The following is a 21195-nucleotide window of genomic DNA, read 5'->3' as shown; positions in this document are numbered from 1 at the left end:
TGTGTTAATCTGTATCCACAAAAACGAGGATTCCGGTGACACCTTAAAGACTAACAGATTTATTTGGGCATAAGCTTTCGTGGGTAAAAAAACCCACTTCGTCAGATGCATGGAGTGAAAATTACAGATACAGGCATAAATATCTGTAATTTTCACTCCATGTATCTGAACAAGTGAGGTTTTTTACCCAAAAAACCTTATGCCCAAGTAAATACAAATTAAGGGTTGGATTAAAAACAAATGCTATGGCAGCTACCGCACCCCCAGATCAGTATGGAACCTCAGCATATTATTGAAGTTGGCTCCATATTACTAAACTTTTGTAAGAAAATAGCCCATCCATTTCCTTTGGTCCTAAAATGGATTTCTGGTTTGAATGCAAATTTAAATCCCCATTCCACAATTTAATGGAGTATATATGTTTAAAGTAAACCCCAATAGCCTTTCCTTTCCTGCATAGAGAGTACACAATTGTCTTTTTGGTGAGGAACAGGCAAGTACCAGCTTCACTACTGCCTCCATCCATGGGAGCAACATACATCTCCAATAAATTTCCATAAAAGTTAGTATGAACTCCCACATTGGAGTCCCCAGGCAACTTCTGTAGAAGTTGTACTGGGGGGATGAAAGGCTGCAGAGAAAAGTGCTTGTGTTGCATGGGAATTCTCCTTGTATATCTCATCTAAACCATTGGGTAGGGGAAGGTCCTTCCTGCAGAGGACCTTAACTCCTCACTCCTGACAGGAAGACATGATTGGAATTCTCAGATGATGCTTGTGGACGAAACTGAACCTCGTGTGTACACAAGAGAGTAGAATTTGGTCCTCTGGAGTTCAAACTCAGGCTTTTTAAGGTAGAAGTGCAAGGAGCATGTGATAGGGTGTCCACAGCACACAGCAGCGAAAGGGGTTAATGGAGGCCAGAAAATGGAGGGCCAATTAATCTGGTAGAATGAAGACTGAGGGGAAAGTCCTAATTAAAGAAACAGGCTCACCTGTATAAAGGCAGGAAACTGAGGGAGGGGTTGGAGGAAGTATTCTGTACCAACTCCCTGCATGGAGCGAGTTGGGAGCCAGATAGGGAAGAAACAGTAATAAAGGATCAGACAGTACAGAGATCTTGGCTGCTTGTTATAAGGTCCCTGGCTGGAAGCGAGGGTGGGCCTGGGTTCCCTTACCAGCTACTTGGAAGTGGCAAGGGCGCTGGAGATGCCAGCCAGCAAGTCTAGAAGGACTCCAAATTCCTTGGAAGGAGAGGAGCTTTGTGATCTGGCTGGACGGCCAAACCATGAAGAGGAGACTGCAATTTCTGTAGTGAGAGGGGCTGCATGGCAAGACAGGATGGGGGAAGACATCACTGGAGGAGGAGTACAAGTCTGGCAGAGCTAATTCCCAGGATGGCCAACAGGGAGGTGCCTCTGTGGTCAGTGGACCCTGTGAGGATAATATAATTGATATGTTATAAAATCAGGGACATAGGGCATCTATTTTATTGACAATCCTCTCCTCTTTAAACCTGTAATTATCCTTCATGACTGTGGTTTCACATTACAGGTCACGATATTATATCCTAGTAATGTCTTCTGAGTTCTGAAGGAACTCAAATATGAAATTGCAGAACTACTAACTGTGGTATGTAACCTATCACTTAAATCAGACTCTGTACCAGATGACTGGAGGATAGCTAATGTGATGCCATTTTTTTTTTTTAAAAAAGGCTCCAGAGGCGAACCTGCAATTACAGGCCAGTACGCCTAACTTAAGTACCAGGCAAACTGATTGAAACTATAGTAAAGAACAGAATTATCAGATGCATAGATGTACATGATTTGTTGGAGAAGAGTTAACTTTTTGGCTTTTTAAAATGGAAATCATGCCTCACCAATCTATTAGAATTCCTAAAAGGGGGGTCAACCTATGTGCACAAGGGTGAACCAGTGGATATAGTGTACTTGGACTTTCAGAAGGTCTATGACAAGGTCCCTCACCAAAGGTTTTTAACCAAAGCAAGCAGTCATGGGATGAGAGAGAAGGTCCTCGCATGGATTAGTAAATGGTTAAGACAGGAAACAAAGGCTAGAAATAAATCCTCCATTTTTAGAATGGAGAGAGGTAAAGAGAGGTGTCCCCCAAGAATGTGTACAGGGCCCAGTGCTATTCAACACATTCATAAACGATCTGGGAAAAAAGAGTAAACAGTGAGGTGGCAAAGATTGTAGATGATACAAAATTACTGAAGACAGTTAAGTCCAAAGTAGACTATGAAGAGTTACAAAGAGATCTCATGATCACCACCTGAAAGTGGGTGACTAGGCAACAAAATGGTAGATTAAATTCAATGTTGATAAATGCCAAGTAATACACGTAAAATGATGGTATCATTAGCTGCTACCACTCAAGAAAGATCTTGGAGTCACTGTGGATAGTTCTCTAAAAGCATCTGCTGAATGTGCAACCGGAGTCAACAAAGCAAACAATGTTAGGAACCATTAAGAAAGGGATAGATAATAAGACCATAAATATCATAATGCCACTACAGAAATCCATGGTACACCCACACTTTAAATACTGTGTGCAGTTCAGGTAGCGCCATCTCAAAAAAGATGTATTGGAATTGGAAAAGGTAGAGAGAAGGGCAACAAAAATGAAACAGCTTCCCATTTGAGGAGAGAGAAGAAAGGCTGGGACTGTTCACTCTGGAAAAAAGATGACTATGGGGGGATATGATAGAGGTCTATACAATCATGACTGGTGTGGAGAAAGTAAATAAGGAAATGTTATTTACTTCTCACATAACACAGAAACCAGGGATCACCCAATGAATTAATAGGCCGCAGGTTTGAAACAAACAAAAGGAAGTACTACTTCATACAACGCACAGTCAACTTGTGGCACTCCTTGCCAGGGGACACTGTGAAGGCCAAAAGTACAACGAGATTTAAAAAAGAATTAGGTAAATTCATGGAGGATAGGTCCATTGGTAGTTATTAGCCAAGATGGTCAGGGATGCAACTCACGCTCTGGGTGTCCCTACCCACTGACTGCCAGAAGCTGGGAGTGGACAACAGGGGACGGATCACACTGATTGCCTTTTCTATTCACTCCCTCTGAAGCACCTGGTATTGGCTACTGTCAGAAGACCGAATACTGGGCTAAATATGGATTATTGGGCTGACCCAATATGGCCATTTTTATGTTCTAATCAAAAGAACACTTTTTAATATAAATGCCCACAGGTTCTAATCAGGATCAAGGCACAATTTTGTTGGGAAGTGTACGAACACAAATGAGAAGACAGTCCTCTCCTTGAGAGCTTACTAAATCAAAAGTTACCTGTGCTGCTATTTTACCTTATCTCCCCTCTCTTCACATACACTTAGGGTATGTCCACCCAGGAAATGCTACAGCAGCATAGCTGCTGGCACAGACACTCCCTACAACAACGGAAGAGGTTCTTCGTCGCTGTAGTAAATCCATCTCTCTGTGAGGTAAGTATCTAGGTCAATGGAAAAATTCTTCCATTGACCTAATGGTGGTTACAATGGAGTGCAGGTTGGCTTAAATACATTGCATAGGGTGTGGAAATTTCACACAGCCCTCAGTGACATAGTCAAGCCAACCTAACTTTGTACCATAGGTCCGCCTCAGGCTACACCAAGATAAAGGAAAAAAAAATGCAGTTAGGATCCAAATCTACAACCTTTACTCGGGCAAACCTCCTATTGATGCCATTGGGAGTTTTATTTAAATACACTTATTAATTCTGTTAAATCAAACTTGAGGCCTGCTTACACAGACACATGCCTTTCAAACTCAGTTACTTATGTTTGGAAATTTAAGTACCTGGGGAAAATGAATGAATTTTCTGGGAACTGGTGGTTCACTATGTAGCTGTAGTTTTAACTTCCTCTAATTTTGATTCTTAAGCTGCTTAGGAAAAAAATAGGCCTTACAGTCCTCCCATTTGTGTGCTTGATACTAATTCCATACAATTTATAATAACTCCTACTGGAAAAGAAGACTTGACAATAGTTGTTCAATAGCATGAAGATAAATATAGTTGTGGCTTCCAGAGAAGTAAAAAAGTCAAACATTCTGTCAGGCATTTTAGTTCTGTTTTCATAGTTAATTTTCCACTGATTATCTGTAGGAAGTGGTGAGGCTGCCACTTATCAAATAATGCTTAAAATATTAAGTTTACACCCTTGCAAGTCAAATGCAGCATAAAGTAAAACAGAAAATGAAGTTAGCTTTTATTCACATGTACAGTAATAGTAATTTCACAGGTGCAGAAAAAGTAGTGTAAAGTAATGAGAGTAAAGATTGAGTTCAATAGTGAGTTCTGGAATAGAATAAATACTCCTGAAAATTCTTATTTTTGTAGATGAAAACATTTTGGGCCCCTTCTTGCATAGCAGGAACAGGCCCTGAGCTAACTTTGCTCTTCCAGCAATAAATTATTGTGGGCCTCATCCTACAGAGTCTGATTTATGAGTAGCCTTTACTCATTCAAGAAGTCCCACCAAAGCCAAAGGGACAACTTACGTAAGCAAGAACTATTCATGTGAATAAGGGTTTGCAGGATCCAGTCTTCATTGTTTAAATGAAAAATGGACAAAAAACTGAATTGTCATCTGTTTACACCCTGTAAAATTAGGGGATCTTCAATGCTAGTGCCGGCCATTCTCCCTGGTTCTGGAATTGAATCTGAAAATTAATAAAAGATGTAGTATAAGTATTTATGCATCTGCAGAGTCAGGGGAGACATTTCTATGTAAATGTCATTGTCAACAAAATTTAGTAATCTGAACCTCAGTACACAGAACATTTTAAGACCGGACGAGCCTAGGAAGCTCATCCATGTCAGTTTTTGCATTAGCAGTTATGCACCATAAATTTGTCTATACAGCTATAACTTTTTGAATAAGTATTAATAGAATGAGCTTTCAGTCTTCTTACAGTTCTCGGACGCACCTTCAACTTGTACATATTGAACGTACTGGATTTATATATTGTAACATACTGTAAATTACAGTATATAGCAGGACCCCCATCATGATGTATCATGCTCAAAAGTATACTAGAACACTCACAGGACAACATGAAGAACAACATTTCTAACATGAAAAATAAACGTCTGCTCTTCCATTGTTTAGCATATATGACTCATTAAGAGTTCTATTTATACAGAAAGGGAAAACAGATTCCAGAATGCTGAAATATTTGTTTTCTCAAGATGACTTATTTATTCTACTGGACTGATTTTGCTTCTTCATAGTAAGACTTACTGAAGAATTAATCAGACATCTGGTATCTTAAAACAATTGCTTTTTGTGGGCTCCTCAGCTGCGTTTTGCACATCAGCTTCTTCACAATACAAACAGGCTAAAGCTAAAGACAAAAGCTTCCTCTATGAAAATGTTAAGATATTCTTCTACAGTTATCATTCCTACATAAAGAGGTAGTAATGTCTAACTACTAATACCCCATCCTGTAATTGACTCCTGGTGTGGAGTCTCACTGAAATCAATGAGCTCTGCATAGGAGCTCTGGAGCAGAGTCAAGTGCAAGACTGATGACTAAAGTCAGAGTTGTTTAAACTAACCAGCACAACACTGAACGTAAACACGTAGAGATAATACTGCACAGAAAGAGATGTAACTAAAATAGAAACTAGTTACTTATTGAGAAGCCCAGCTTCTGTACTGAGTGTTGCTGCTTTAGAACCCTCTTGTGGCAGAAAGGAAACTAACTGTCACTGCCTCCCATTTTGACACCCCTACATAAGAAATAAATCTATATATAAAAATACAGCCTGTATACAATGTTTTTTATCTGTAGATAATGTAAGAGAATAAAACATTTCAATCTTCAGTAGGATTTTCAGGATTTACAATTAAGGGAAAGTATCAAATCTCAACGAACACATAAGTGAAATAAAACATGGCAGAGTGGATTTTATCCAAGGAAAAAAATCAGGGAACTGTCCCTTTCACTCCCTTGTGCATAAAACACTAAGGGGGAAAATACACTGTATCTAGTCAGAATCAGTAGCAGGTGGGCAGAAAGGCTCAGATCCACAAGTGTTTAGGCCCCAACTTCCACTGATTTCAGTGAAAGTTAGGAGATTAAATACCTGTGTGGACCTGGCCAAAGTGGCTAGAAACAAACAGGAAAGTAAATACTGTCATATTACAGTATAACATGGCATGATCAGTTATGGCCTGATCTAAAGATGACTGAAGTCAGGGGAAAAACTCCCACTGATCTCAATGGGCTTTGGATCAGGCCCTTAGAGGGAATTGGGTGTTTAGGCCTAAAGGAGTAAATTAAACTTAAAGAAAGATGCCTGAACTAATGAGAACTTTCTACTGGAAATATTTTGATCAGAACGTACAAGTAATGTCTTTGCATAAAAATATATATTCATGTGTAAGCACCCCCAACCCTTTGAGAGTTTGGGATAAAGTTTGCTCCTACTTATTCCAGCGTAAACTTGAAGTAATTCAACTGATGCTAGTAGAACTATTCCAGATTTATAGTTGTGTGACAAAGTGGAATTGGGGCCTTTTCCTCAGAAGCAAAATTGGAAAAAGGTTGTGGGTGACATTTTGGCACTGGGAGTTGGGATTTACTGATTCTCAATGCAAAATCAGTAACACCAGTAATCTTCAGCGTCAGCAAATCCTGACTTCTAAAATTACAGGAAAAATTGTACATAACTCTTTTCCTACTATCTACCAACCAGAATAACTCATCTGTCTCTTGTTAATGAGGTTCAAGTGTTTGTAACTTTCTTAAAATTTTCATAGGCAGTAAAAAAAAACGTAACTCGTGTGTTTCAGTTGTCCTGGCTACTTGCAGCTATCACTGAAGACAATAGAAACCGCAGCATGCTCAGCAATACTTAATATAAGAAAGGCCATACTGGGTCAGACCAAAGGTCCATCCAGCTCAGTATCCTGTCTACTGACAGTGGCCAATGCCAGGTTCGCTCCCTCTGGGGCACCTAACAGGTAATGATCTAGTGATCTCTCTCCTGCCATCCATCTCCACCCACTGACAAACAGAGGCTAGGCACACCATTCCTTACCCATCCTGGCTAATAGCCACTAATGGACTTAACCTCCATGAATTTATACAGTTCTCTTCTAAACCCCGTTATAGTCCTAGCCTTCATAACCTCTTCAGGCAAGGAGTTCCACAGATTGACTGTGCGCTGAGTGAAGAAGAACTTCCTTTTATTTGTTTTAAACCTACTACCCATTAATTTGATTTGGTGGCCCCAGTTCTTATATTATGGCAACAAGTAAATAACTTTTTCTTATTCACTTTCTCCACATCACTCCTGATTTTATATACCTCTTTCATATCCCCCCTTAGTCTCCTCTTTTCCAAGCTGAAAAGTCCTAGCCTCTCTAATCTCTCCTCATATGGGACCCGTTCCAAACCCCTAATTATTTTAGTTGTCCTTTTCTGAACCTTTTCTAATGCCAGTATATCTTTTTTAAGATGAGGAGACCACATCTGTACGCAGTATTCAAGAAAGGGTGTACCATGGATTTATATAAGGGCAATAAGATATTCTCCCTCTCATTCGTTATCCCTTTTTTAATGATTCCAAACATCTCATTTTCTTTTTTGACTGCCGCTGCACACTGCGTGGACATCTTCAGAGAACTATCCACGATGACTCCAAGAGCTTTCTCCTGATTAGTTGTCACTAAATTAGCCCCCATCATATTGTATGTATAGTTGGGGTTATTTTTTCCAGTGTGCATTACTTTACATTTATCCACATTACATTTCATTTGCCATTTTGTTGCCCAATCACTTAGTTTTGTGACATCTTTTTGGAGTTCTTCACAGTCTGCTTTGGTCTTAACTATCTTGAGCAGTTTAGTATCATCTGCAAACTTTGCCACCTCACTGTTTACCCCTTTCTCCAGATCATTTATGAATAAGTTGAATAGGATTGGTCCTAGAACTGACCCTTGGGGAATACCACTAGTTACCTCTCTCCATTCTGAAAATTTACCATTTATTCCTACCCTTTGTTCCCTGTCTTTTAACCAGGTCTCAGTCCATGAAAGGATCTTCCCTCTTATCCCATGACAACTTAATTTACGTAAGAGCCTTTAGTGAGGGACCTTGTCAAAGGCTTTCTGGAAATCTAAGTGCACTATGTCCACTGGATCTCCCTTGTCCACATGTTTGTTGACCCCCTCAAAGAACTCTAATAGATTAGTAAGACATGATCTCTCTTTACAGGAACCATGTTGACTTTTGCACAACAATTTATGTTCTTCTATGTTTCAGAGTAGCAGCCGTGTTAGTCTGTATTCACAAAAAGAAAAGGAGTACTTGTAGTACCTTAGAGACTAACAAATTTATTTGAGCATAAGCTTTCGTGAGCTACAGCTTATGCTCAGATAAATTTGTTAGTCTCTAAGGTGCCACAAGTATTCCTTTTCGTTCTTCTATGTGTCTGACAATTTTATTCTTTACTATTGTTTCAACTAATTTGCCCGGTACTGACTTTAGACTTACCGGTCTGTAATTGCCAGGATCACCTCTAGAGCCCTTTTCAAATATTGGCGTTATATTAGCTACCTAATACTTAAAATAAGGCTGTATATTTAACTTCACTGTGTGCAATTTTAAAAATGTCTGTTTTCTAGATAACATTCATTCCCATTTCAGATGAAAATTCTAACTATCAAGACATTTGATGGCAAAAACAAGATCTGTGAACAGTTTTCACATCTGCTTTCCAGTGTGTTTGGTCTTGGTAAGTCAGAAATGTATGTTTTTCTCCTACCTAGATGTTACAAGGTAATGTGTACGAATACTTCATTTTTAAAAGAGATCCATTAGACACTTTCAGAAGTGAAGGATTCTTGCTTCATAAAATTAGCTATGGTATGTATGAGCAAAGATTTCTTTCATGTACATATAGCTACATCTAGTATTAATGTAGCACTTTGTAGCAGGATATATGCTGCAGCCCTGGATCTTAATATGATTAGCCAACAAGTTTTGAAAATATTAATAGTTCTATCAAAAACAATCACCACAAGAAAAACTGGAAAAACAAATCTCAGCCTTTATGCATTCTTTGCATAGAAGAGGTTATACACCAAGTGAATTTTATTTTGCATTCTGATGTGTTCCACTTTCATGTTCTTGATAACTTCATACATGCGTATAAATCAACTAGAGAAATAACTTAATATGGACTAGGCAAACTTTTGACTATAGAGATCTAGCTTGTGAATTCACTTTTACATGCAAAACACCTATGGATCTATGGCAATGACTGTTCCCAACTGTTAGCATCTTTGTTCTATGAAACCTCCATGTCAAGCTCAAAACAGGGCATGGGAGGTGGGGGGAATAGTGGTCAAGTTCTACTTGACAATACCAGATTATCTGGAATGGAGAACTCTCTCTAATAATTGTGCTAAACTACGCCCTTTTGAAGCACGAGAACGGATCAGAGCAGAGTCAGTGGTGGGCAGAGGGCACAGTGCTGGCTCTTCTTGTAGGACCTAAAAACTCCTGAGGGAAACCAAGCTGGAGATTAAGACATACACACCCTTTCGATTTCTTTCATTAGGTAGTTTGCTGAGGTTCTGTCCTGGAAACTGCAGTGAAGATCCTTTTGGAAACGTATCATGGATGTCTCCTTTACTACCATGTAAAAAATGAGCTATAATTCCATACAAGAGAGGGCTATTAAGAGAAAAAAAAATAGTGTACACAGAATGTAAAGTGCTGAGCATAAGAATCCCCCCTTCCCCCCTTTTTTAATTTCAAAGAACATAAAGAGTCCGGGAACAGGAAAAGGCCATTTAGTCCTCAGTATTGGTTCCCAGAATGCAGACAGACAGATGTCTTCACTCTTCAGCATAACTATTTCCCAAACATTGTGTTTTTAACTCAAGGTTTATAATTCCTGTCTCAAAATTATTTAGCTTAAAACTGTCACAGCTAATGCTCTTTTTCCTTCTGTTTGTAAACAAATAAACCTAAAACACATTCCTCTAATTTTGTAAAAAGCAATCCTATTTGATCATCTTCCCTCATACAGGATGTCCTAAATCAGGGTAAGTAAAAAATTATCCTTTGATTCTTTATTCATATTTGTCAAAATTAGTAACTGTTTCTGTATTGGTAATCATTTCATTGGTTTATGAATGTCATGCCAAAGAGCACCACACAAATTCACATGGACATCTCAAAGCACAATTTTACAACTGACTTTGGAGTCAGTTGAAAGATGTGCGGAAAATCACAGCGAACAGATCTCTAAAGAGTAGCGTCTGAGGCTTGCATTTTGTGGTCCTAATGCGCAGTTTGGAGACTTTCACAAACCAGGTAGAACAGTTCAGCATATGTATTTCAGATGCTAACTGTGTATAAGTTACTACATAAATTGGTAACATGCTTGTGCAAAGCAGAATTACACCCTTGGAGCAGGTCAGTTCCTCCAAAGAAAATTTGCACGTTCCCCAAGACTTAAGACTGTAAATAGCATTTACATGGGTCTTAAACAAATATTACAGCAGGCATAGAAAATGTGGCACAAATATTGAATACAGTGCACTGTGATTTCAAAGCTACTTACACTGATCTTCTATTTGGATCTTCCATTATATTCAGCTCATGGACAAGAAATTGTCTATCCAATGGTACTTCAGGTTGACCAGATTCTGAAAAGTAAAATATTTTAAACATTTTCCCAAAGTTCTTAAATAACTAAACTAAAAGTTTGCTAATCTTTGTTTTGTTCGTTTTTTTTTTGTTTACATTAGCTCCTTACTTGAACATCTTTCATATTGCTTCACTCAACTATTTTCAATCTAATGATTGCATCTTTCCAGTTTAAATATTATTGCTCAGCACAATTAGAGCATGTTACATGTCTTTTTCATACTACATTTCAAACAGGCAACAGCAGCAATAATACCAATTTCAAATATGTATAAATATGTAGGACAGTTTTATTTTATGAACAGTGCAATTAAATAATATAACTATCATTCTAATATTTGAAATATAACCAATAGCATTAAAGCATAGGTGTAGTTGTTCAAACACCGGATTACTCCTTTTTACCCTCAATCCTACGTTTTACTGAGTATCCGCTAACCAAGCCTTGGGTGCAATTAGATAGTGTATTCATAGTACTCCAAGACATAAGACCGTCCTCCACCTCATTTGGAGTGCTAATATAGTTTGGAATCATTTGTTGACACCTGAATTTTCATCCTTCATTTATATTTCCACTTGGCACTTGACTTGATGGGAAATGGAAATATAAATGGGACTGTATGCTTTAAAATACTCATTCTCATTTAAAAAAAAAAAAGAGTACTTGTGGCACCTTAGAGACTAACAAATTTATTGGAGCATAAGTTTTTGTGGGCTACAGCCCACTTCATCACATGCGTAGAATGGAACGTATAGTAAGAAGATATTTTTTATATATAGATACACACACACACCCACCCACCCCCATACAGTTTGTATGGCAACTTCCACCTTCTCTGTAAGATGCTAATTAATTAAGATGAGCTATTATCAGCAGGAGAAAAAAACTTTTGTAGCGATAATCAAGATGGCCCATTTAGACAGTTGACAAGAAGGTGTAAGGATACTTAATATGGGGAAATAGATTCAATATGTGTAATGACCCAGCCACTCCCAGTCTGGAGGAATTCCACCATGATTTCAACAATTTCCATCCCACCATCAACCTCAGCCTGGACCAGTCCACATGAGAGATCCACTTCCTGGACACGACTGCTAAAAAGCGATGGTCACATAAACACCACCCTATACTGGAAACCTACTGACCGCTATACTGACCTACATGCCTCCAGCTTCCATCCAGGACACACCACACGATCCATTGTCTACAGCCAAGCTCTAAGATACAACTGCATTTGCTCCAACCCCTCAGACAGAGACAAACACCTACAAGATCTCTGTCAAGCATTCTTAAAACTATAATACCCACCTGCTGAAGTGAAGAAACAGATTGACTGAGCCAGAAGAGTACCCAGAAGTCACCTACTACAGGACAAGCCCAACAAAGAAAATAACGGAACGCCACTAGCTGTCACCTTCAGCCCCCAACTAAAACCTCTCCAATGCATCGTCAAGGATCTACAACCTATCCTGAAAAATGATCCCTCACTCTCACAGATCTTGGGAGACAGACCAGTCCTCGCTTACAGACAGCCCCCCAACCTGAAGCAAATACTCTCCAGCAACCACACAACAAAAACATTAACCCAGGAATCTATCCTTGCAACAAAGCCCAATGCCAACTCCGCCCACATATCTATTCAGGGGACACCATCATAGGACCTAATCACATTAGTCACATCATCAGGAGCTCGTTCACCTACACATCTACCAATGTGATATATGCCATCATGTGCCAGAATGCCCCTCTGCCATGTACACTGGCCAACCAGACAGTCTCTATGCAAAAGAACAAATGGACACAAATCTGACATCCGGAATCACTGGTTTCAGAGTAACAGCCGTGTCAGTCTGTATTCGCAAAAAGAAAAGGAGTACTTGTGGCACCTTAGAGACTAACCAATTTATTTGAGCATGAGCTTTCGTGAGCTACAGCTCACTTCATCGGATGCATACCGTGGAAACTGCAGAAGACATTATATACACAGAGACCATGAAACAATACCTGTAGCTCACGAAAGCTCATGCTCAAATAAATTGGTTAGTCTCTAAGGTGCCACAAGTACTCCTTTCCTTTATCCGGAATCATAACATTCAAAGACCGGTAGGAGAACACTTCAACCTCTCTGGCCACTCAGTAAAAGACTTAAGGGTGGCAATTTTGCAACAGAAAAGCTTCAAAAACAGACTCCAACGAGAAATTGCTGAGCTTGGATTAATATGCAAACTGGATACCATTAACTTGGGTTTGAATAGAGACTGGGAGTGGCTGGGTCATTACACATATTTAATCTATTTCCCCATGTTCAGTATACTCACACCTTCTTGTCAACTGTCTAAATGGGCAATCTTGATTATCACTACAAAAGTTTTTTCTCCTGCTGATAATAGCTCATCTTAACTAATTAGCCTCTCACAGTTTGTACGGCAACTTCCACCTTCTGTGTGTGTGTGTCCCCCTCTCTCCTTACTATATGTTTCATTCTATGCAACCGATGAAGTGGGCTGTAGCCCCCGAAAGCTTATGCTCTAATAAATTTGTTAGTCTCTAAGGTGCCACAAGTATTCCTGTTCTTTTTGTGGTCACAGACTAACATGGCTGCTACTCTGATTCCCATTTCAGAAAATATTTGGACATTTCAGTGGTGGCAGTTTGCATTCCATATACTATATGTGCGTCACATGGGATTGGGCTTAACTGGCAAGAATGTTTCTCCACCTGCTATTGCAGACTGTTAATTTTTGCCTTAAAAAGCCATCCTCTCCTGTGCATCAGTTGCTACATCAAAGGATTTACCTTATGATAAGGAGCCTGGGAAATAGACACTTCTCAGAGACTAATGCCATTATTTAGCCTGATGTCTGAGGGAAAAGAGAGACGCTTACACTTTATTTATCTTCATTAACCTTCAAAAGACAAGCTGAGGGGAAGGGGGGGTGAGAAAGGGAAAGGGTACACACATAACCCTGAAGATTTTCTGACTTATGTCATCATTATGTAATACGATCAGATTTATTGAGCTAATCCACCTATTATACATTAAAATAGAGATTGTAACTAAAGCAGTTGAAGTCAGTAAGCCAACCCGATACCTGCTGTTAGAACAGATGCAGTGTATTTATATTTATTGTATTCCAAGTATTCACGAATTAGCTCATTGATTAGAAGATTTTCATGAGACAGTGGTGGCCGTGGTTCACTTTGGTCATCCAACGCATTAAAAACTTCAGCTCTGATTCTTGCTTTTATTTGTCCCAGTGCACCTCTCTTTTCCAACGTGTCCTTTAGTACTATTAAATACATAAAAAAGAATTTCTATTACTGCATATAGTCATAAACTTATGATTCAATACTAACCCCCCGAATCAGTCATTTTATGTAACTCAATCATTTAAAAAAAGTCAGTTGTCCAAACTATTTGGAATGGTGGTTAAGGATTATTAATTATGAAGAGAAATGCATGGGATCTGAAGCATGGACAAGGTGGCTAGCTTTTTAAGCACTGATTAGAGACCATCTCTGAGCAAAGCTCGATAACATGAAATTACAAACAATATCAGCCACTGGGAGCTCAGGTATACGAGAGTCCAGCGAAGGGCAACAAAAATGATTAGGGGACTGGAACACATGAGTTATGAGGAGAGGCTGAGGGAACTGGGATTGTTTAGACTACAGTAGAGAAGAATGAGGGGGGATTTGATAGCTGCTTTTATCCACCTGAAAGGTGGATCCAAAGAGGATGGATCTAGACTATTCTCAGTGATAGCAGATGACAGGACAAGGAGTAATGGTCTCAAGTTCCAGTGGGGGAGGTTTAGGTTGGATATTAGGAAAAACTTTTTCACTAGGAGGTGGTGAAACACTGGAATGCGTTACCTAGGGAGGTGGTGGAATCCCCTTCCTTAGAAGTTTTTAAGGTCAGGCTTGACAAAGCCCTGGCTGGGATGATTTAGTTGGGATTGGTCCTGCTCTGGGCAGGGGGTTGGACTAGATGGCCTCCAGAGGTCCCTTCCAACTCTGTTATTCTATGATTCTATGAAGGTTCCCATGTTGCTAAAACCAGTAAGAAATTATTTCAAAACTCCTAGTATAGGAAAGACCTGAGTATACTCGCATTGTATCTGATTTGGGTATTACCTATTGGCTGGTCAGCAATACATACTGTGTATTGTGCTGCCAACCAAGTGTTCAAAAATCATGAGTCAGGGCCCAAAACTAATCATGATGTTGGTAAACAATAATGAATTTTGAGAAATATTTTAATGATGTCTATTTATTTGCCTTCTGGGGTCACTAGAATCTGTGTTTCCAAACCGTTCTCTGCAACCATGAAGTCTAGATACTACTTTTTCAGCTATTTAAATCACCATGTGGAAGGCCTTGATTTAAATCAATTTTAATAAACTTTTTGTACTTCCTTTATTTTTCTAAAGAAAGGTGCACTCTCACTGGTTCATATAAAAATTAAAATGTTGATTTACAACTAAATAGTCTATACACTAGATTTGCTACATCTTTTTGTCACTTAAGAAGGTACACTATAATACATTTATGCAATTATAGCTTAATTTTCAGATTCTTAATTGTACATTTATAGAATGTTAGAAAATGGTGAATATCTTGCTCATTTACTAGATAACTTTTTGCTCAAGCTGCATTAGATTGGAAACTAGAGTTATACAACAGCATATAAAATTTATTTTTTTATTAAAACCTTAAATGTTTTTGGATATGTTCTCATCAAAACATGTTTCACATTTTACAACTCAATCATTTATTAAAGAAACAGGTATTAACTGTAGTCAGTGACTGAAACTGATTTTGGGTCAGCTTTGGGAAAATTTTCCAATATGCCTAAGTGAAAGCGACTGGAGCTTAAAGTCCTAATTGCCTAAGTCTCCTGAAAATGAGACCTTTTAAGTTACTTAGGCTGTCCTTCAAACTTAAAACTGTTAGATCTCACCCCTCCCTCCTCATCTCTATTCACAGACTGTAAAAGACAAGTTTTCCTGCTTTTTTTCAACTCCCAATCAATTTTTCAACCTTGAATGAATTAGTCCAGATGAAGAAAATATATTTTCTGTGCCTGCAATAGAGACTACTGTGGTCAAAAGCTGGTTTAATACTTCAGTAAGCTCTGTTTCAGGTGATTAGCTATGATTTCCACCAGTTCAGTAGCATGGCTGTCTTTAAAACAGCAGCAAACAGCCCTGAAATGTATTATGGTTAGAATGATTGGGTGATTATTAGATCCCCATGTCATAGCTATATATTCTTTTTCAGCAATTAAGCATCTACCGTCATAGTTTGGGTTGAGAATATTGGCAAGGAAATGAGGTAGCATAGGTGCTTTATCCATCTGCTAGTTTATGGCCTGCAATTTAACTTTGTTGTTGGCATTTCTTCAATGTCTGAATTCTTTCCACATTTCTTCTTCATCAGCAATACAGTAGCAATCTTTCTGCTGCAATTTGTCCAAGGTTATGAAAATAGGTTTCAGTACTTTCAGCATATCTTCTACATTCCTCTTTAGTCCGATGTTGACTACTTTAGGTGTAATAGTTCCATCCATTTTTGCCATTATTTTCTTCATAAAACGTCATCAGAATAGGCCAGTACTTAATAAATAGCTCAAAACAGTCAACCACTGAATTCCATCTTACATCTTAGGGGAGAATTAGCTTGGATCCTCATGATCTTTTCAGTGAAGCAAATGAGCTTTTCAGCCATGTTACACAGTTTACAGGCTCCCTTCCTTATCTTCTAGATTTCTTCTCATCTTTACTACATCTGCATCACTGTCTGTGACCAAGTTATGTACTTCACACTTGAATTTTTGCTGTTTTGTTACAGCTTTTACTGCTGCTACTTTTGAGTATTCTGCTATATGAGCATTTCCTGATGTATTGACTGTTTCTGTAAGATAGACATCACCATCTTCTGTTGCCACACAAACACATGTTACGGCATACTGTGTATATTGCTCCACTCATCAAGACTTAGGTTAACAAATTTCCTATCAATGCTTTTTGCACACTGTTCAATTTCCTTCTGATACACTGTATGCAGCAACCTTCCAGCAATGTCTGCTCCGCCTGGTGGCATGTAGCCTGGTCATGTCAATGAAATGGTCGGTCTGAACAAGATGGAAGGGCTAATTTGTTGCATAAATGAACTGAGCAATCATTTCATCTATGGAGTCTTTTATTTGCTGGCCCTGATTTATGAATTTATTCATGGCTTTACTGGAAGGAGTCTTTTTGTCGATACAGGTATTTACTGCCCGTATGTTTAGTTATACCACTACTAGAGGTGCCAGCAGATGACTCTGAAGTTGTAGACATTGCAGATGATGGACCTTCATAACCCCTTATATCTAAAGTGGACCCTGAAACAAAACAGTAAAAAAAGTCACTCACTCACTATTACTCAGTGCACTGCTTAAAAAAAGATTGTAAATGAAAGTCTTCCTATTGCAGCTGTTTGTACAACTGTTAATAAAACTAGGTTTAGAATAAATCATATTTAAAGGAAAATGATTAAATCAAATACTCTAAATCTATTTAAACCCTTATCTGTAACAACATACCAAACAGCTTGAAATTTTTTCAAATTCACAAATGCCTAAGGAAATCTTCACATAGGATGTTTGATTATACTGAATGATAAACCATTTCAGAAGTCCAGTGTGAGAGGGGAATATAAACACTGCACTAAAAATGAAGGCATTAAAGAGCTACTCTGAGCTTAGATGACCCTGCTCAGGAACACCTGTAGATAATGCTCCAGATGGAGAAGCTTAAAAGGAAGCCAGGCAACTCAGAAAGGGGCCTGACAAGACAGGGAAAGGAAGCTGCCCTGGAAACTCATGAGGAGGGATGGTGTAGCAGCCTTTTCTTGGTAACGGGGAGCCTACCTGCTGGGCCCTGAGAGACTGAAAGTGCACCTAGTACCTTTTTTTTTCTATTACCTTTTTGGTACAGACTCGAAAACTTGATCAATAGAGGGAAGGTAGGAAGTGGCCCTGGGAGGGCAGCTGTAAGACACTCCTGGGTGCCAGACCTCATAGGGCACTGGACTGGCATCTAGTGTGGTGGGAGGGCCTAGGGTTCGTAAAACATTTCCCTTCTGTATTAAGTGCCTGACACCCCCCGACCCTAGCTGATGCTTCCAATAAGTACTAACCATCACATCCAGCAGTAAACAAACATACCAATTATGAATTTCAAAATATTTGTTTTCAAAATAAGTAATCTACCTAAAACATAAACTTATGACAATCTAAGTTATTTATTAGCACAGTAAGACATGGTAGGCAGCCCATATAAACGGTGCAAAAATAAGTTTACTAACCAGTTGATCCAGATTGTTCAGAAATGTCCACACCTTCAAAGTCATTGCCTTCTGAGTAACATTTTTCATAAGGTTTCATGTTGACAACCAGACCTTGCATCTTTGTTGCATTATTTACATTTGGCAGGTGTTCATTTTTAGCCAGAGGTACAGAAATTTATTGAAAATATTCCCAATTAGTGTATTTTTATGACTTGCAGCCATGGCAACTTTTTTCCTCCAGTTCCCAGGTGTTGAAATCCACCCTAGAGGTTGCATTCTGAAGAATGTTGTCCCTTCTTCAGTGTCCTGCTTTGCACCAATGCTGCTCCTTTTTGGTTAAACACTCTGCTCCTCTTCCCTTGTCACATAACTTCCCCACCGCCCACCCCCAGAAAACAAAAGAACTAACAATCCAAGACTTTTGCTTATATGACCCACATGTCTTTTGCACTGAAGTATTTTATTTGTTTAGAGACAAAAGGGAGGCCCTTAAACAAACCCGTTATTTTCTCATCTGGGTACAGATGCAAAGAGACAGAGCAAGGCCATTTACGTGAAGTGCCCAAAACTGTCCAGAAGCAAGGGCTGGTAATTACTGGGCAGATCAATTGTTTTTTTTTTTTCTCCCCTCCTTCCATGAAATGAGTAAGTTTCTGTGGTGGGAGGAGTCTTAAATATTCATAATTTAAGAACTGAGTCAATCATAACATAGGTGCAGAAAAAATCTAAAATAGGATTCAGAGTAGCAGCCATGTTAGTCTATATTTGCAAAAAGAAAAGGAGTACTTGTGGCACCTTAGAGACTAACAAATTTATTTGAGCATAAGCTTTCCTGAGCTACAGCTCAGGAGTATGAGGCCATCCAGGCAAGCTCAGTGGATGATCCTAATGAAATAATAATGGTGTCTCCTGGAGTCTAAGGCTAGGTCCCAATGCCTGTGATGACTTTGCCAGTCTCTTGCACCCAATAGTATAGCCCCTGGGGCCCCCACCTGATCAAGCCCTTAATACAGTACATGACCTATTGTGCCATCTTTACAAAGCTTAACTTCAAATGTTAGATGTTTTTTCTCAATGTTCTTTATATTTAGTTGTTGGTGAGCAAGGGGGTTGGACTAGATGACCTTCTGAGGTCTCTTACACCCCTAATCGTCTATGATTCTATATAGAAAAAAAGCAGCCTTTAACTCAAAGATTTTGATGGGGGGGGAGGGAGAACTAGATCCATGCCCTTGTTTGTTTCTATATGTATAAAGGAAACACGGTGAGGAGCTTTTATCCTATTTTTTTCTCTCCATTATAAATGCAGACTTGGTTGCCCTCTTTTTCCTGCCCAACGCTGGCGTTAGCCTCACTGCTAAGAGAAGGTGTGTTTATAACAAGGGGTAACTACTCTGTGCAAGACAGAGCAGAGAGAAGACAAACAACGGGTAGGGGGCGCAGCAGTGCCTTCAACACCTACCCCTGGGGCCTTGTCTACTCTAGGGCTAGGTCGGCCCTTGGGGCTGAGGAAAGCCGATTCAAGCACAGGCGCTGCCCACAGAGCTCCTCCAGCGGCTGTGGACGGCGGGCTGTGTCCACACGTGTGGCAACGCCCCACCCCGCCGGGAGAGAGCGCTGTGCTACCTGGGGCAGGGCGAAGCCCCAGTGGGCCAGGCTGGGAGCGAATCTCCGCTTACGAAACCGGGGCCACCCGGCGCTAGCTGAGGAGGCGCCGCTCGACCTCCCTGGGCCCTGTCTCCAAGGATTTCCCCAGCAACGCCAGCCAAGCGCACACGCTGCCCCCAACGGCTCCCACTGCCAGCCTCTCGCCAGAGGCCGCCCCGATGCGGGCAGGGGCTCCTACACAGCGCGGGCGCTCCGGGAACAGCTGCTCCCTGCAGGTAGCCATTACCTGCTTTCAAATCGGCAATAGTCGCCATCTTCCAACGGCCACTACTCCGCTGAGGGGCGGGGACTAGGAGGAGCGTGAAAGGCCCCGGATGAAAACGTCACGATTAGGGCAACGGGCGCGCTGCGCATGCCTACTGTGCTCACCAGCAACGGGGAGGCGGAGCGAAAATGGCGGTTGTCTCAACGTTCTGTCCCTGCGCCCTGAGCCACTCAGGGTGCGTGAAAAGAAAAGGAGGACTTGTGGCACCTTAGAGACTAACCAATTTATTTGAGCACATAAGCTTTCCTGAGCTACAGCTCGCTTCATCGGATGCAGCTGGAGCGTTCCGAAGTGTGGGGGGTTTTGAACGGCAGAAAGTGGCTCTCTGGGGCGGGACGGAGAGATGTTGTCCACTGAGCCTGGGGTGGAGCTGGTTTCTGCCCTTGAGTCTGGGTAGGTGGGAGGAGTGTTTGTTGCGGTGGATTTAGCCCTCTGTAAAAAGAAAAGGAGTACTTGTGGCACCTTAGAGACTAACCAATTTATTTGAGCATGAGCTTTCGTGAGCCACAGCTCACTTCATCAGATGTGTACCGTGGAAACTGCAGCAGACTTTATATACACACAGAGAATATGAAACAATACCTCCTCCCACCCCACTGTCCTGCTGGTAATAGCTTATCTAAAGTGATCAGCAGGTGGGCCATTTCCAGCACAAATCCAGGTTTTCTCACCCTCCACCCCCCCACACAAATTCACTCTCCTGCTGGTGCTAGCCCAAAGCTCATGCTCAAATAAATTGGTTAGTCTCTAAGGTGCCACAAGTACTCCTTTTCTTTTTGCGAATACAGACTAACACGGCTGTTCCTCTGAAACCTGTCATTAGCCCTCTGTGTTTGTGAGTGAGGAAGGGAGGGAAGGGAAGGAAGCCAGCCCTTCGCATAAATCCCCAAGTTTTGGCTGCATTATATGAGTTTGTCATTAATCGCTTTGGCTGACAAAGAAATATACAACGATCTATTTCCTTCTGACCTCTTTGGGGGGCGGACCCTCTGCGGGGTTCAGTGGGGGAACTGGAAGGGAAGGAAGCCTAGCTACTCTTTGAGGAAGAAGAGAAAGCTAGGCGAAAGGGAAGGCCCTTTCTGGGGTGGAGGCAAGCATATGCAGAGAGGAAAAGTTCTGGAGGTCTTATTTTTAAATAATACACTTGATTATATATGCATCATGTTACTCATGGTGATTATATGCCTTTAGTGACTGACTATTCACTTTGT

General features: G+C 40.3%; 1 protein-coding gene across 3 annotated transcripts; it reads right to left on the bottom strand.

The window, feature by feature from the left end:
- Positions 1-4228: 4228 nt before the first annotated feature.
- On the bottom strand, positions 4229-20027 carry CEP20 (centrosomal protein 20). Of its 3 annotated transcripts, none has more exons than XM_048865716.2 (6): positions 19946-20000; positions 16015-17104; positions 13809-14006; positions 10630-10714; positions 9598-9734; positions 4229-4706 (listed from the first exon to the last, which is right to left on the bottom strand). In XM_048865716.2, exons 2-6 carry the CDS (start codon positions 16073-16075, stop codon positions 4630-4632), a joined length of 558 nt encoding a protein of 185 aa, XP_048721673.1. In that variant the 5' UTR covers positions 16076-17104; positions 19946-20000; the 3' UTR covers positions 4229-4629. The 3 variants fall into 3 exon arrangements, with proteins under 3 accessions (XP_048721673.1, XP_048721672.1, XP_048721674.1); XM_048865715.2 differs by lacking the exon at positions 19946-20000 and adding an exon at positions 18070-18419; XM_048865717.2 differs by lacking the exon at positions 16015-17104 and having other exon boundaries at positions 19946-20027.
- Between the last annotated feature and the right edge of the window lie 1168 nt (positions 20028-21195).

Source organism: Caretta caretta, chromosome 10 (genome assembly GCF_965140235.1).
Source record: "Caretta caretta isolate rCarCar2 chromosome 10, rCarCar1.hap1, whole genome shotgun sequence".
Classification (NCBI taxonomy): Eukaryota; Metazoa; Chordata; order Testudines; family Cheloniidae; genus Caretta; species Caretta caretta.
The sequence above is the reverse complement of the archived record's forward strand: the minus strand, read 5'-3'. Positions and strand labels throughout refer to the sequence as shown.